General features: G+C 38.7%; 1 protein-coding gene across 2 annotated transcripts in view; it reads left to right on the top strand.

The window, feature by feature from the left end:
- Positions 1–14,389, top strand: part of LOC146673006 (protein NLRC3-like) — a 51,903-nt gene that overhangs the window by 19,617 nt on the left and 17,897 nt on the right. For both annotated transcript variants that reach the window (XM_085401415.1, XM_085401416.1), the window contains exons 5-6: positions 497–575; positions 14,135–14,363. In XM_085401415.1, coding sequence (XP_085257541.1) covers positions 497–575; positions 14,135–14,363 — 308 coding nt within the window. The remainder of the gene's footprint in view (positions 1–496; positions 576–14,134; positions 14,364–14,389) is intronic.

The raw sequence follows: 14,389 nt of genomic DNA on the forward strand, positions 1-14,389 counted from the left end.
GGCACCCTCCCTGAGCCTGGCTCTAGCGCAGGCCACTGGTAACCCTATCCCGGGCAGGGTGAACTATTCCCTTGATGGTCTTCTAATAGGGAACAGTGTTTTTACAAAATCAAAAATCTCTATTCAGCAGTTGTTGTCAGGGTTTTGATATTTACACCGATTAGAGTTGCTTGTTGTTAATGTTCAGATATAAAGAGAATATTACAATAACAAGAGAATGTTAAGATTAGATAACTGACAGGATGTCTTTGTGTCAGATATGCTACCATCAGACCCCTAGGCATTATCAAGTAGAAGTTTTGCATTTCTTTAGATTAAAAAAATAAATAAATAAAATAACATTTATTTATATATATATATATATATATATATATATATATATATATATATATATAATTTTTTTTGTTTTATTTTTTTAGTGCAGAGCACCAGCAGGTTGCATTATGGGTTGGAATGTTTTATTGTATTATTCGGACTCTTCATTATTCCTCCACAGAGTGGACCAGGAGAGCTCAGAGGTTCCCAGTGGTCAGTCTGCCCAAAATCATCAAACACACCTGGACTCCATATTTATGGTCTGTACATGTACAACAACTACTTTTATATCTATTCTGTTCACAGTCATCTCCCAGCTGGGTTCTGGCTCAGAAAGTAGAGCAAACTTTCCTTTGAACTGCAAATACATCTGCAAATATCAAGCACTTCTCAGTATTTTAGAAAAAATAGTGAGATTTTGGCAGCTGCCCAGGCCAAAAACAATAAATGGATAAAATAACGTTTTATTTAGAAGTACTTTTCAACACAGTGAAGTAAACCTTACAAGCAACTAAATAATAAAATTACACTATGGCCAATAACACTTGAAAGATAAAATACTACCTAATACTATGTATTGTTGTCAGTGTTGGGGAGTAAGGGAATACATGTTTTGAGTTGAGCTGGTTTGAGCACGGAGTCAAGGAGGCCATTTACGCCATCTTAGAATGCTGTGATTACAGCCATTCCCCAACTCTCGGTGAATGGTACTCATGGCCATTGATCAGTGGTCTTTGATCAGTGGGTTTTGGTCAGTGGTTGTTGATCAATGGTCATGAGAATTTGCATAATTAAGATTAGGGAACTGACCTCCCAGCCCATTGTTCCTTCAGTGGGCTGGTTTCAGTCATTATGCAAATGTACGGTTTATAAAATTGAAACCTGCAGTCAGCTGAGACTGAAGAAGTCACTTGGATGAGTGACGAAACGTTTCTCCCACAAAACGCTACGTCCAGATGAACAGAATCAACTTTTGGAGATTTAATTTCCTGGATGATTGAGAATGCATCAAGATGAAGAGCTGTATTGATTTTGATCGACAGCTTCTTGATGTGAGGGACGCCATGCAATAGATCCACACCTCCAGTGAATGGATATGAAAGGTACCTCTCCAGCTCCCCTGCTTCTTGCTTTCCTGACCCCATGGATCCATCATCTTCGTCGAATAGGCTGCTGTTTGTGCTGGCCTCATCCAGCTCTGAGTCTAGGTGATGTCTGATGAAGTTGAAACCTGTGAAAAGATGTATTGTTTTCAAAAGAATTAGGTCTGGTCATTATAGTGCTGTAAACACTGCCAAGCTGCAGATGTTTGGCAAGAAGATTTGATCCCACTGGAGATGTTTTTTACTAACTCTTGTAGAAAAGCAATATCCTGCACAAACAGTTTGCAATGAATTCCAGTTTAAGTTTAAAATAAGAACACGTGCAAGGCTAAGCAGTGCTAGCCAATAGATCCTCCTGTTTGGCTGTTACTCTGGGAAAAGACAAGAAAGACAGTGATGGAAGCCGTGACTGGAGCTGCGATGTAGCCTATATAATATTTATATTGTACGAACGTGATAATTATGTATATTGTAATAACGTGATATTATATTGTTCAAACGTGAAAGGTATATTGCACTAACATGATAGTATATTGTACAAACATGAAAAGTATATTGTTAGAACAATATACTTTTCTATTTTTCTTTTGCCTGGGTGGCAGCTCTACGCTTCCGTATCCGAGTCTTTTCAATGTGGCCTCACCAAATTATTACGACTACAACAACCATGAAAAGAGTTGGATGGACACTGCTGCTCAATTGCAGCTGCCTGGTCAAAGTTTTTCATTAGTAATTTAGCAAAGTTGATGGTGGTGGTGTGTGTGTGTGAGTGAAAGACAGAGAGAGCGAAAGACAGATATTGTATGATAAGCTTCATGTTATGGACGCACAGTTTGAGCACTTAGGTCGCATCAGAGCAGCAGGCCTGCATCGTGACCTATGAACTTCTAACCCCTGCGATTTAATTGTACAGTTTGAGCAGGAGCTGAATAACGCGACTGAAAAAAATCGCAGTGTTTGCCCAGCTTAAATCAGACTGTTTAAACTAAACGAGCTGCTGTTTCACATAATAAACCCTGTCACCTGCAGAAGTGCCTTCTGTTTTAACAGTTAAAGCAGTAGAGACAAGCTGTGTTAACATGTGCGTGGAACTCTAGCGTCATTAACCAGGCTATCTGTTAGCTTATAGCTCACGCTAGCTAACCAGCGAGCAGTTAAAAGGACAGCCGAAGCTTCACAAAGCAAACTTATCTCACTACAATGTAGCGCCAAAAATATGACTCCCAGCTTGAGCTCGACACAGCTGCTGTAACATAAGACTGACATCCAGCTAACCACAGCTAAAAAGATATTTAGAGGAAACTTACCGTTTCCTCAGGTTACACGAGCTGAGTTTTTTCACGCTGAAAGGTTGGTTTGTTTTGGCTCTCACTGAAGACATAGCTGTTGTTTTGTACTGCTTTTAAGTGAAACATTGTTTGTATGTGAGGAAAATGCTGTTCATCCTCTTCAGCTCTAGCGTTGACTATTGGCTCTGCCATGTGTTCATGTGTGTCATGGTTGCTGTGTGGCAGGCAAGCAGGAGTGGTGGACCCAAAATGCAGAACTCAAACACGGAAGTGAAACTAAAAGCGCAGCTTTATTGCTGGAGAAAAACATCGTACAAACTAAACTCACCAAAAGAAAACCAAAAGTCAGAACAGAGGAACCAAGGACTGAAACACTGGAAAAACTAAACTGGAGCAGGAGACTAAACACTAGGAACATAGAAGCAGAACACACAGCTAGTAGAGGGTACGACGCGACAGGGAGCACAGGAAAACACAGGGCTTAAATACACAGACGGCAGTAATCAAAGGATGAGAGACAGGAGGGGAACACACCTGGGAGAAATCACAGCTGACGAGACAGGGGAAACGTAAACTGAGCACACTCACATACGACACAAACCTTCACAATAAGACAGGAAACTCCGACACATGGAACCAGACAAGACATTGAACTAAACAGACAGATTCACAAACGGATGGGGTGACACCATAGACAGACAGATACAGACGCAGACTCAGAGGCAGACCGAATACAACACGTAGAACTCAAACAACAACAATAATCATGATAATAAACTGGAAAATGCTAATAATAAACTTAAAGCGCTGGGTCACCGACCCAGGACCATGACAATGTGTTTCTTCTTTCCGTGTGTCCACTACTTTGATACGCTTGGGTGGCTCTGCCCGCCACAGTTTCAAACTGGTCATGTGACTGCATGTCCACATCTGATTGGTAAAAAGGTTACCGGGAACTCCACTGGCAGCATGTTATCTAATGTGTTAAATGAATTCCATCCATCCATTCGCTTCCGCTTATCCTTTTCAGGGTTGTGGGGGGCGCTGGAGCCTATCCCAGCTGTCATAGGGCGAGAGGCGGGGTACACCCTGGACAGGTCGCCAGTCTGTCGCAGAGCCAACACACAGGGACAGACAACCATTCGCACTCACATTCACTCCTAGTGGCAATTTGGATTATCCAATTAACCTATCCCCACAAGCTGTATGTCTTTGGACGGCGGGTGGAAGCCAGAGTACCCGGAGGGAACCCACGCAAACATGGGGAGAACATCCAAACTACACACAGAAAGACCCCGGCCTGATGGTGGAATTGAACTCAGGACCTTCTTGCTGTGCGGCAAAACAGTGCTAACCACCGTGCCACCGTGCTGCTGCTAAACTAATTATTTTTTAAAAAGTAACGAGTCAAATTTTGCAAATGTAGCGGACTAAAAGTACCGTTTCTTCTTTACAAATGTACTCAAGTAAAAGTAAAAAGTATTGTGCAAAAAAGGTACTTTAAAAGTACATTTTTTTTCAAAAACTTACTCAAGTAAATGTAACCGAGTAAATGTAACTCATTACTACCCACCTCTGAGTGTGAGGAGGGAGAAAAAGGAAAAGTACGAGCTGTCACCCAGCAGAAACGGGAGCTGGAAGCATGTAAATATAATAATAACCACTGCAGCCAAAAAGAGTGCCTGATGAGCCCAGTTGTAAGTAATAATAATAATAATAATACATTTTATTTGAGGGCGCCTTTCAGAAACCCAAGGACACCTTACAAAAACACAATTAATAAAGGAACAATAGTCATAAAATACATAAAATAAGTTAAAATTACAAAACAGAGCGTGACAACAAATAAAATCAGCATTAAAGCGAATAAGCCAGTTTAAACAGATGTGTTTTGAGCTGTGTCTTGAATATAGAGAGGGAGTCAATATTTCTTAGTGCAGGAGGAAGAGAGTTCCAGAGCCGAGGAGCAGAGCGACTGAAAGCTCTGTTCCCCATAGTAATAAGGTGTGAGGACGGAACAGTAAGATGAATGGCAGATGATGATCTGAGAGGGCGGGAAACAGTGGTGATATGGAGTAGGTCACACAAATATGAAGGAGCAGATTTATGGATACACTTGTATGTAAGAAGTAAGATTTTAAAATTTATCCTGGCTTCTATGGGCAACCAGTGAAGCTGCTGAAGAACTGGGGTAATATGAGCACTTAGCGGAGTGTAAGTTATGACCCGAGCTGCAGAATTTTGAAGAAGTTGAAGTTTATGAAGGGACTTTTTAGGGAGACCAAATAGGAGGGAATTACAGTAATCATTACGGGACGTAATAAGACTATGGACAAGGATGGCAGCAGCATGGGGAGTGAGGAAGGGACGGAGTCGGTGAATATTACGTAAATGGAAGTAAGCAGACCGTGTTATGTAATTAATGTGAGACTGGAATGAAAGAGTATTATCAAGTATGATACCCAAACTCTTAACCTGAGGGGAGGGAAGGGTGGGAGAATTTTCAACGTTAATGGAAAAGCTGTGGGATTTGGTTAAGATAGATGGTGTACCAACAAGTAAAACTTCGGTTTTATTACTGTTAAGTTTGAGGAAATTGGAGGAGAACCAAGATCTAATCTCAATAAGACAGTCTGAGAGGGAGGTAGGTGGGAGGGATGAATTGGGTTTAGAAGAAAGGTAGAGCTGGGTGTCATCAGCATAACAGTGAAAATTTATATTATATTTTCGAAATATATAACCAAGAGGAAGCATATAAATAATGAATAAAAGAGGCCCCAATACTGAACCCTGGGGCACACCAGCAGACACAGGACAGAGAGTTGAAGAATGGGATTTAAGTTGGATAAACTGAGTGCGGTCTGAGAGATAGGAGGTAAACCAGGTAAGTGGGGTATGACTAATACCGATGGAAGCTAACCGGTTCAGGAGAATATTGTGAGAAATGGTATCAAATGCCGCACTAAGATGAGGATGAGGAGGATGAGAATGGATAGGAGACCAGAATCAGCTGCCATCAGAAGGTCATTGGTAATTCTTAACAGAGCAGTTTCTGTGCTATGATTGGGGCGGAAACTAGATTGAAATTGTTCATAGAGATTATGGTCATTAAGATGTAAATGAAGCTGGGCGGCGACAACTTTTTCAAGAATTTTTGAAATAAAGGGGAGATTTGATATAGGGCGAAGATTATCAAAGTTATTGGGGTCTGCACCAGGCTTTTTGAGAGTTGGAATAACAGAAGCCTTTTTCAGTGCTTCAGGAACAATCCCAGTGTTCAGGGAGGAATGAATAATATTGGTTATGAGAGGTGCTAACGAGGGAAGACAGGCTTTAACTAACACAGTAGGGAGAGGGTCAAGTAGACAGGTGGATGACTTAGATTTTTTAATGAGATTAGATACATCAGTTATGGAGGGAAGAGTAAAGCTTGGGAATAACTGACAGGGAGACAGTGGGGGAACCGGGAAGTCTGCTTCAGAGTCAGGAGCTCCTAAAGAGTTAAGTTGACAGTGAATGTCCGAGATTTTACAAGTGAAAAAAGAGATAAGAGAATTGCAAAAATCAACAGAATACATCTGGGAGGGGAATGTGTCAGGAGGTTTTGTAATTTTACTGAACAACGAATAGAGGGACCTGGAGTTACCTTCATTAGAACTAATTAAACCAGAGTAGTAAGCAGATTTGGCTGAGGCAATGCAGTCCTTATAGAACAAAACATGATCATTGTGCATTTCTTTATGTACAGTAAGTCCGGTTTTCTTGAATAGACGTTCGAGTTGGCGTCCTTTAGCTTTAAGGTGACGCAGGTCGGAGGTAAACCATGGAGCTGAACGGGAAAATGAGACAGTTCGATGTTTAAGGGGAGCAAATATGTTAAGAAGGTTATGAAGGTTGACATTATAATGACAAACGAGTTCATGAGGGGTTGAGGAGCAGTGGATAGATGGAAGGTCATGGACAGCAGATGAAAAAACAGCTGGGTTGATATTACTAATTTTCCTAAAAGTGATATTACGAGAGATACAGGTTTTGGAAGCGGTTATGTTTGCATCAAAAGAAATAAACATATGATCAGACTGGGGAAACAAAGTGGCTTTACAATGGGTGGGGGTAATGCCAGAACAACAGACCAAATCCAGGATATGACCTTTGGAATGAGTAGGAAATTTTATGTACTGTAGAAGCCCAAAACTTTCCAGGCAGGAGGTAAAATCTCTGGAAAGAGGGATTTTATTATTGTCCATATGAATGTTGAAGTCACCAGCAATGATCAGATTTGGAGAAAGTACAGAAAAATGAGTGAGAAGAGCAGAAAATTCATTTAAAAACTCCTTGTTTGGCTTTGGTGGCCGATAAACAGTACATATGATGGTGGGGGTAGATCCAGGGAGCTGTAGTGCAGTGTATTCAAATGAATGGGAGGGAGGGGCAGAGACAGGGAGCACTTTCCAGTGCCTCCGGTGAATTATCGCGAGACCTCCGCCCCTCCCCGAGATGCGAGGTTGACAGGTGTAAACAAACTCAGATGGAGTGGAGTCATTGAGAGAAACAAAGTCATTAGGCAGTTGCCATGTTTCAGTCAAACAAAGAAAGTCCAACTTACGATCACAGAGGAGATCATGGACGAGATGTCCCTTACCAGTGAGAGAGCGGATGTTTAATAGACCAAACTTGATGCTGGAGTTACCATGCCTGAAAGTAGGCGTAGTTGATCTAGCCAGGTAGGCCAGCACACTGTGGTCAATAGCCCGGTCAGTCTTGCAGGGAGGACGACGAGTTTTTGACCAGATGGAAAATATTGAGTTAGTGTCACTGATGTTGAACTTCCGCCGAAGCCCTCGGTGGATATACCTGCGGCGGGGCTGGAAGGTGATGTCCAGGTAGAAGTATAGAGCCACCGGTGGAGAGATAGCCAGGCAAAAACGGAGCCGTAAAAGTTCCGTAGCAGAATACTGGAGAAGAGCTGTCGCCGGGTGATGAATGATGGAAAAAAAAAACCCAGGTGAGCACGAGCCACACCAACACCCTGTGGATCCGCATCTTAATCAGGGCCGAGCACTGAACACAAACGGAGAGACCGCTGATAGCTGCAGCGCAAGCAATAGAAGCCCGTAAATATTGCGAAAACAAGTTAGATACTTGATTTAAATTGTCGTCAGCAACTTCAAAAATAAGATAATAAGATAAGATAAGATAGAAATAAAAATAACCGGTGAGCAGCGGCAGCCAGGCGCGCCAGCGTTCACTCGACCGGAAAAATAAGCTATTAAGACTCGACTGTACACTGTGTTCCTGTTTTCCTCTGAAATAATTAGTTCAGTTGAAGCAGCCTTTCAACGCCTTTCTCTGTCTCTCACTAGCAAACTTGACCCAGACAACAAAGTAAAGCTGGGTTTGGCTACGAGCCGCGGACCTTCAGTAATAGTAATAAATCACATTCATGTAGCTGTAAACAGCATGATAATATTTATTTATTTATTTTGTTTCACACATGGTACAGCAGTAATTCATTTCCCATACACAACCTTCCTTTCAATTAAAGTAACACTGTTTCCATGCATGAAAAGGAGCAGGAAGAAGAATAAATTCTTATTAACACGTGACCCCTATCTGTGACAATACAAGTAGGCAACCAAAATTACACTCTGACAATATTCTGCACATAACAAAACAAACCAAACAGAACAATATACTCAACAATGAGCAATACCACTAAATATCAAACTAAAAGGATAATTTTTTCTACAATTAAATTATGTTATTTTCAACTTTTTCATACTGGTTCATCATTTTATTCTTATAGCAGATTTTAAATTGAGAAACATTTGTACAACACTTAAGATGATCACTGAGAGAATTCCAGTTTCTTATGCCTATGACTTTTGGACACATTTGCCTTTGTGTGGTTCGAGCAAACCGATGGTTAAAATAAAACTTCCTTCTGCCGGTCCCATTTTCCGAACACAATACAAATAAACTTTGTAACTTAAGAGGTAGTGTTTTATTTTTTGCCCTAAACATAATAATCAATGTCTGTAATTTCACTATATCTTCTAGTTTTAATAATTTCGATTTTATAAACAAACTATTAGTGTGTTCTCTATATTTAACATTATGCATAATTCGAAGCGCTCTCTTCTGTAATAAATTTAATGGTTTCATATTAGTCACGTATGTATTCCCCCATACTTCAACACAATAACTCAGATAGGGTAGAAACAATGAAAAATATAATATTCTCATTGTCTTGTAATCTAATATATATCTTACATTACCCAGGATATAAATACTTTTAGCCAACTTTTTTTAACATGTTCAATATGTGATTTCCATGTTAACTTGTCGTCCACTATTACACCCAGAAAATGGAATTCTGTCACTCTTTCAATTAATACTCCCTCTATAGATAATACTACCTCTTCCTCCTTTACACGTTTTCCGAATATCATAAACTTTGTTTTTTTCAAATTCAGCGATAACTCATTTACATCAAACCATTTTTTTTAAAAAAATTTCATTTCAATAACCATAATTTTAGCCAATTCTTTCAAGTTTTCTCCGGAACAATAAAAATAGTATCATCTGCAAACAAAACAAAATTTAACATTTTTGACACATCACAAATGTCGTTTATATATAAATTAAAAAGTTTTGGTCCTAAAACAGAACCTTGAGGGACCCCACATTCTATTTTCATTCTATCAGATGAATTGCCTAAACACTGCACATACTGAAACCTATTATCCAAATAGCTGCTTAACCAGTTCAACACTATTCCTCTCACACCATAAGTACTTAACTTAGAAAAGAAGATGGAGTGTTGCCTAGTGTCAAAAGCTTTTTTTTTTTTTAAATCAATGAATACCCCTATAGTATATTTATTATTATGTGTTGCTGATGAAATGTCTTCAATAGCATTCATTAATGCTATTGCTGTTGATGTGTTCCGTCGAACGCCCTACTGACTTTCACTTAACAGTTGATGTTTGTCAATGAAGCTATCAAATCTTTGTGCAAAGAGTTTTTCAAGCACTTTAGAAAACTGTGATAGCAATGATACTGGTCTATAATTATTAAAACTATGTCTGTCTCCTGATTTATAGAGAGGGATAACTTTTGCCACTTTCATTCGGTCAGGAAATACACCCTTATAAAATGAGAGATTACAAATATAACAGAGAGGTTTGATTATACAATCCAAGGTTTTTTTTACGATGACCATGTCTAAGCCATCACAGTCAGTAGATGTCTTGTTTTTTGATTTTGCTACAATAGCTATGATGTCTTTATCAGTGATTTCCCCTAAAAACATAGCCTGTACCATTCCATTCGTCATCCCATTCTAAATCATCCTGTTTTCTAATTAAGTTTGCCAGGTTAGGCCCAATATTTACAAAAAAAAATTAAATTCATTTACCACTTCATTCATATCACTTACGACCTTATTTTTCTTATTAGAGTAAGTAGGTGAATTTAAGGATGTATGTTTATTACCCAATACTTTTTTAAGATATTCCACGTACCCTTAACATTATTATTTTTTTTGTAAAATAATCTATTATAATACTCTTTCTTAGCCTTTCTGATAATTAATACTGACTTATTTTTTATAAACTTTATGTTTCATTTCAGCAGGCTTTGTTCTAAGTTTTATATAATCTCTATACAGTTTATTTTTCTTTTTACATGCATTTTCTAGTCCTTTTGTTATCCATGGTTTACCAGTAGTTTTCTTTTTCTTTTACTTATATAATACCAGTGGACAGTGATTTTCATACAAAAAACAAATAAGTATTTAAGAATGCCTCGTATGCAGTATTGACGTCATTTACATAAACCTCATTCCAGTCTTCTTTCATAAGATCTTACCTGAACTTATTTATTGCATCATCATTTTATAATTCTCATATATCTGTCCACACACACTTCCTCCTTTAGTGTCATTTTATAATCTAAAGTAACAAAAACAGGTAAATGATCACTTATGTCATTTATGACAAGGCCACTTATAATGTTGCTTTACAAGCAATTAATGAAAATGTGATCAATTAAAGTAGCTGACTTTCCAGTTATTCTACTAGGTTTAGTAATCAGAGGGTAGAACCCTCTTCCCCATAATAACTCAAAAAAATCTGATGATGCCTTATGATTGGACATTTTTAAAAATTCAATATTATAATCACCGCAAATACAGAATGTCTTATTTCCCTTTACCTTGCTCAATAAAACTTCTACTACATCTGTGAATGTTTCTATCAGTGTCCCAGGCCTCCTATACATACAAGTAACAATTATATTACTCTTTCTTTCCATTTCTATTTCTACTGTCACACACTCCATTAAATCATCAATAGCCACAGACATATATTCAACCTGTTTACATTTCAAATCACTATCAACAAAAAGTGCCATACCTCCTGCCTTCTTATTAGATCTATTTATATGATATAATTCATACCCATCAATGTGAAAGTCCCAACCCCTTTCCTCATCTATCCATGTTTCTGATAGTGCTATCACTTTAGACTTGCCTTTCAGATTATTCAAAAAATCATTGATCAGAACAAAACTTTTATAGATACTTCTACAGTTGAAATGAATTAATGAAAATGTATTGCCTAAGTCAACATTATCCCTAAATTGATTCTCAGTATAATACTCGCATGTAACATTAATTGCATTAAGCACATTTCTTTCTGGATCGATATTATTTTCAAAATCATGTAATTTGTAATCCGAATCTTCAGTCATTGTGATTGGGTATTCTTTAAATGTCTGTTATCCTTATGACATACCCAAGTATTTCACAACATATTTTGGGAAACCACTCATACCTATACAATTCTTTCTGATCCATAAATAACTGCGGCTCAGATCTATATCTCGTCTCTACGCATAATGGTAACACCGTCAATCCCAGTTCCATATCCACCTGCAGCTTCACACTAATACTCTTCCAGTCTACTATCTCATACCTTGCCATTTTCCCGCTCCAGTCGGAAATACTGTCTTTCATTGAATAAGTTCGGCTAGTTGTTAGCAAACACATCATAACAGACCTTCTGCCGTCTGACCGCAACATCCCCCGTAGTTGTCCAAATCTACGGGGGATTTGGAATCCCTGATCATTACAAACTTGGGTTCTTCTGGTGTTCCGTTGAGCTTTATCATCACTTTGCAATTTCTTGTCCATGTTGCTTGGATTTTTTTTTCTTTACGCATGATACGGGCTTGTCTGGCAATATCTGCGTGGTTTTTTTTTGTGAGATGTTCATTCACATATACTCCACTCCCTTTAAGTTGTCTGGACTGCCTCAGTAGCTCAATTTTGTGTTTTCGATTCACAAATTTTACTACTATTGCTGGAGGTGCCCTGGCATTCTTTCTGGGGAGGGTATAACACGCCACGATGTTGTTGCTATGCAGGGGAAGTTTTTTACTCGCAAAAAACTCCACTACCTGACGCTCTGTTTGTTGCTCCTCCACCGGGGGCTCATCTCCGCCAGACCTCACACCACTCCCAGTCTCAGTAACTCTTGCGTAGCTTCTGTGTTTGGTTTCCAAACCGGTAATAATCACGTCCTCCAGTCATGCATGCTGTTCTAAATCTTCCACTCTCCTTTCTAAGAGCTGGATTGTTTTATACTTTTCCTTAATCAAGCTTTTTAATTCTTTGATTTGGTCCATTAAAGTCGTTAAAATTCCTTGTTGCTTAACTATTCTTTTGATGTCTGTTGACAACGAGTTAAGCGACAGCTTAATCTCCTCCAAATCTTCTTCAATTTTTCTCATCTTTGCCATTTTCTCCTTTTTGTTTGTTTGTGTTTTGTTTCAACCAAAATATATTTGACTTATAATTAATCACACAACCTATTCTGAGACGCCAATCTGGCAGTAGCTGTGTTCGCCATATATTAAGTAATCCAAAGTATTCAGAATATTTTACTCTCATTGAGTAACGTAACGGAATACTCTGCTGGAGCTGCTCCTCCAGCTTTCTCCTGTGGCTGTCCCTTCCCCTCCTTATCTCTCTACTTAGCTCCTTCTGGACTCTCCTCATTTCCTCTCTGTTTCCAGATGGAGCTGTGACTTTATGGGGATACTTGGAGAAAGAAGCAGAATCTAAAATCATTGTGATATTTCACAGGAAGCCAGTGAAGTTGTTGAGGGACAGTAGTAATGGGTTCTATTATTAACACAAGCAGCTGAAATTTGCACCAGCTGAAGTCTACCACACACATGTCTCTATAATCTAAAAAGGATCAATTATAATAATCCATACGGAATATGGATTGTGAATATGTCATGTTCAAATTTTCAGAAGGAAATCAGGAGAAAGTTCTGTCGTTCAATAAAATTTAATTTGTTATGGCAGTGGGAATTACAAATTTGACACAGCGCTATGGACCATGGTCTGATACAACATTCTGCCTCATGCTATGGATGCCCTGAAGCAGCCTTACATGTTTTTATACAGCAACAATAACAAATGATTATCATGGCTATGTTCTCCAAACATGAGAGCCTCCTGTGGAACCTCTCGCCTGTGTCTGACCTCGTCTTGTATTTGTTCCCTCCTCTGTAAGAGACAGAAAAGAAAAATACCTCCCTGCCTAGCCTTGATAATGTTATTATCCATTATTCTTCTGCTGATTCTAAAAGCCCACTTTCAGGATATCTTGTTCGGACTTCCTGAGAAGAAAATAGCCTGCTACTTATCAATTGTAATCGTGTAGCAAATCTCTCTGCACTTCTACGTCATTCCTACAATATTTCAATCCAGAAAATCACGCCGAATGAAGCTCCCATCCCTCAAAAGACAAAGCATAATTGATATGAGCACAATTGCAGTGTGTATATGAAAATAATTAAAACAGCTTTATTTAATCATTTAATAAACAAAATATAATAATTTTCAATACTAACAGTGGTCATACAATGTACTGTATGGATTAATTAGAGCCAGCTGCTGAGGGATCGTACAAATTACAGTACTGAAAAGGGGCATAAAAGTGTTACACCGCACAGTTAGGTAACACTTAGGTGGCTAAAAGACACAAATATAGTTGAGAAAAGAGTTTTACTGTTTGCGTCACCAGATCGGATAAATGTTCCATAACATCCAGATTCAGCTGCAGATAGAGCATCCTTAAAGTTGTGTGTATGAGATAAAGGTTCTTATGAACAACATGCGTGATACCTTTTAGTGACAACATTTAGATTTAAGAGCAGTAGAACAAATTAGATATGTGGATTTTACCTTTTCCCAATTCTTTTAGAGAGCCAGAGTTTGAATTTCATTGAGGGATTGTGTTTATGGTGCCTAATTAAAATCATTCCCAGAAACATACCTCCTCCTGTGTACTTTTTTTGTCTGTGTTGTGAGAAAAGTTTCTGGGTCATTCATAAAATATTCTGTTCCAGATACTGGAGGACAAAATCATCACTTTTGTGAAGAACGAGCTGAAGAAAATCCAGACAGATCTGAGTCCAGATGACCTACAATGTTTTAAGAGTCAATGTGAGGACGAGGATGTCTTACAAAGTGTGAATGAGGAACAGAGCAAGAGAAGCAGAGAAGCATTTGTGACGATTACAGTGGACTTACTGCAGAGAATGAAACAGAATAAGTTCGCTGAGTGTTTGCTGAGAAGTGAGAATTATTCCATAAATATGTCT

The sequence above is a fragment of the Rhamphochromis longiceps genome, linkage group LG3, assembly GCF_057381845.1.
Source record: "Rhamphochromis longiceps isolate RC_006_pf linkage group LG3, R_longiceps_female_GT1.1, whole genome shotgun sequence".
NCBI classification, from domain to species: domain Eukaryota; kingdom Metazoa; phylum Chordata; class Actinopteri; order Cichliformes; family Cichlidae; genus Rhamphochromis; species Rhamphochromis longiceps.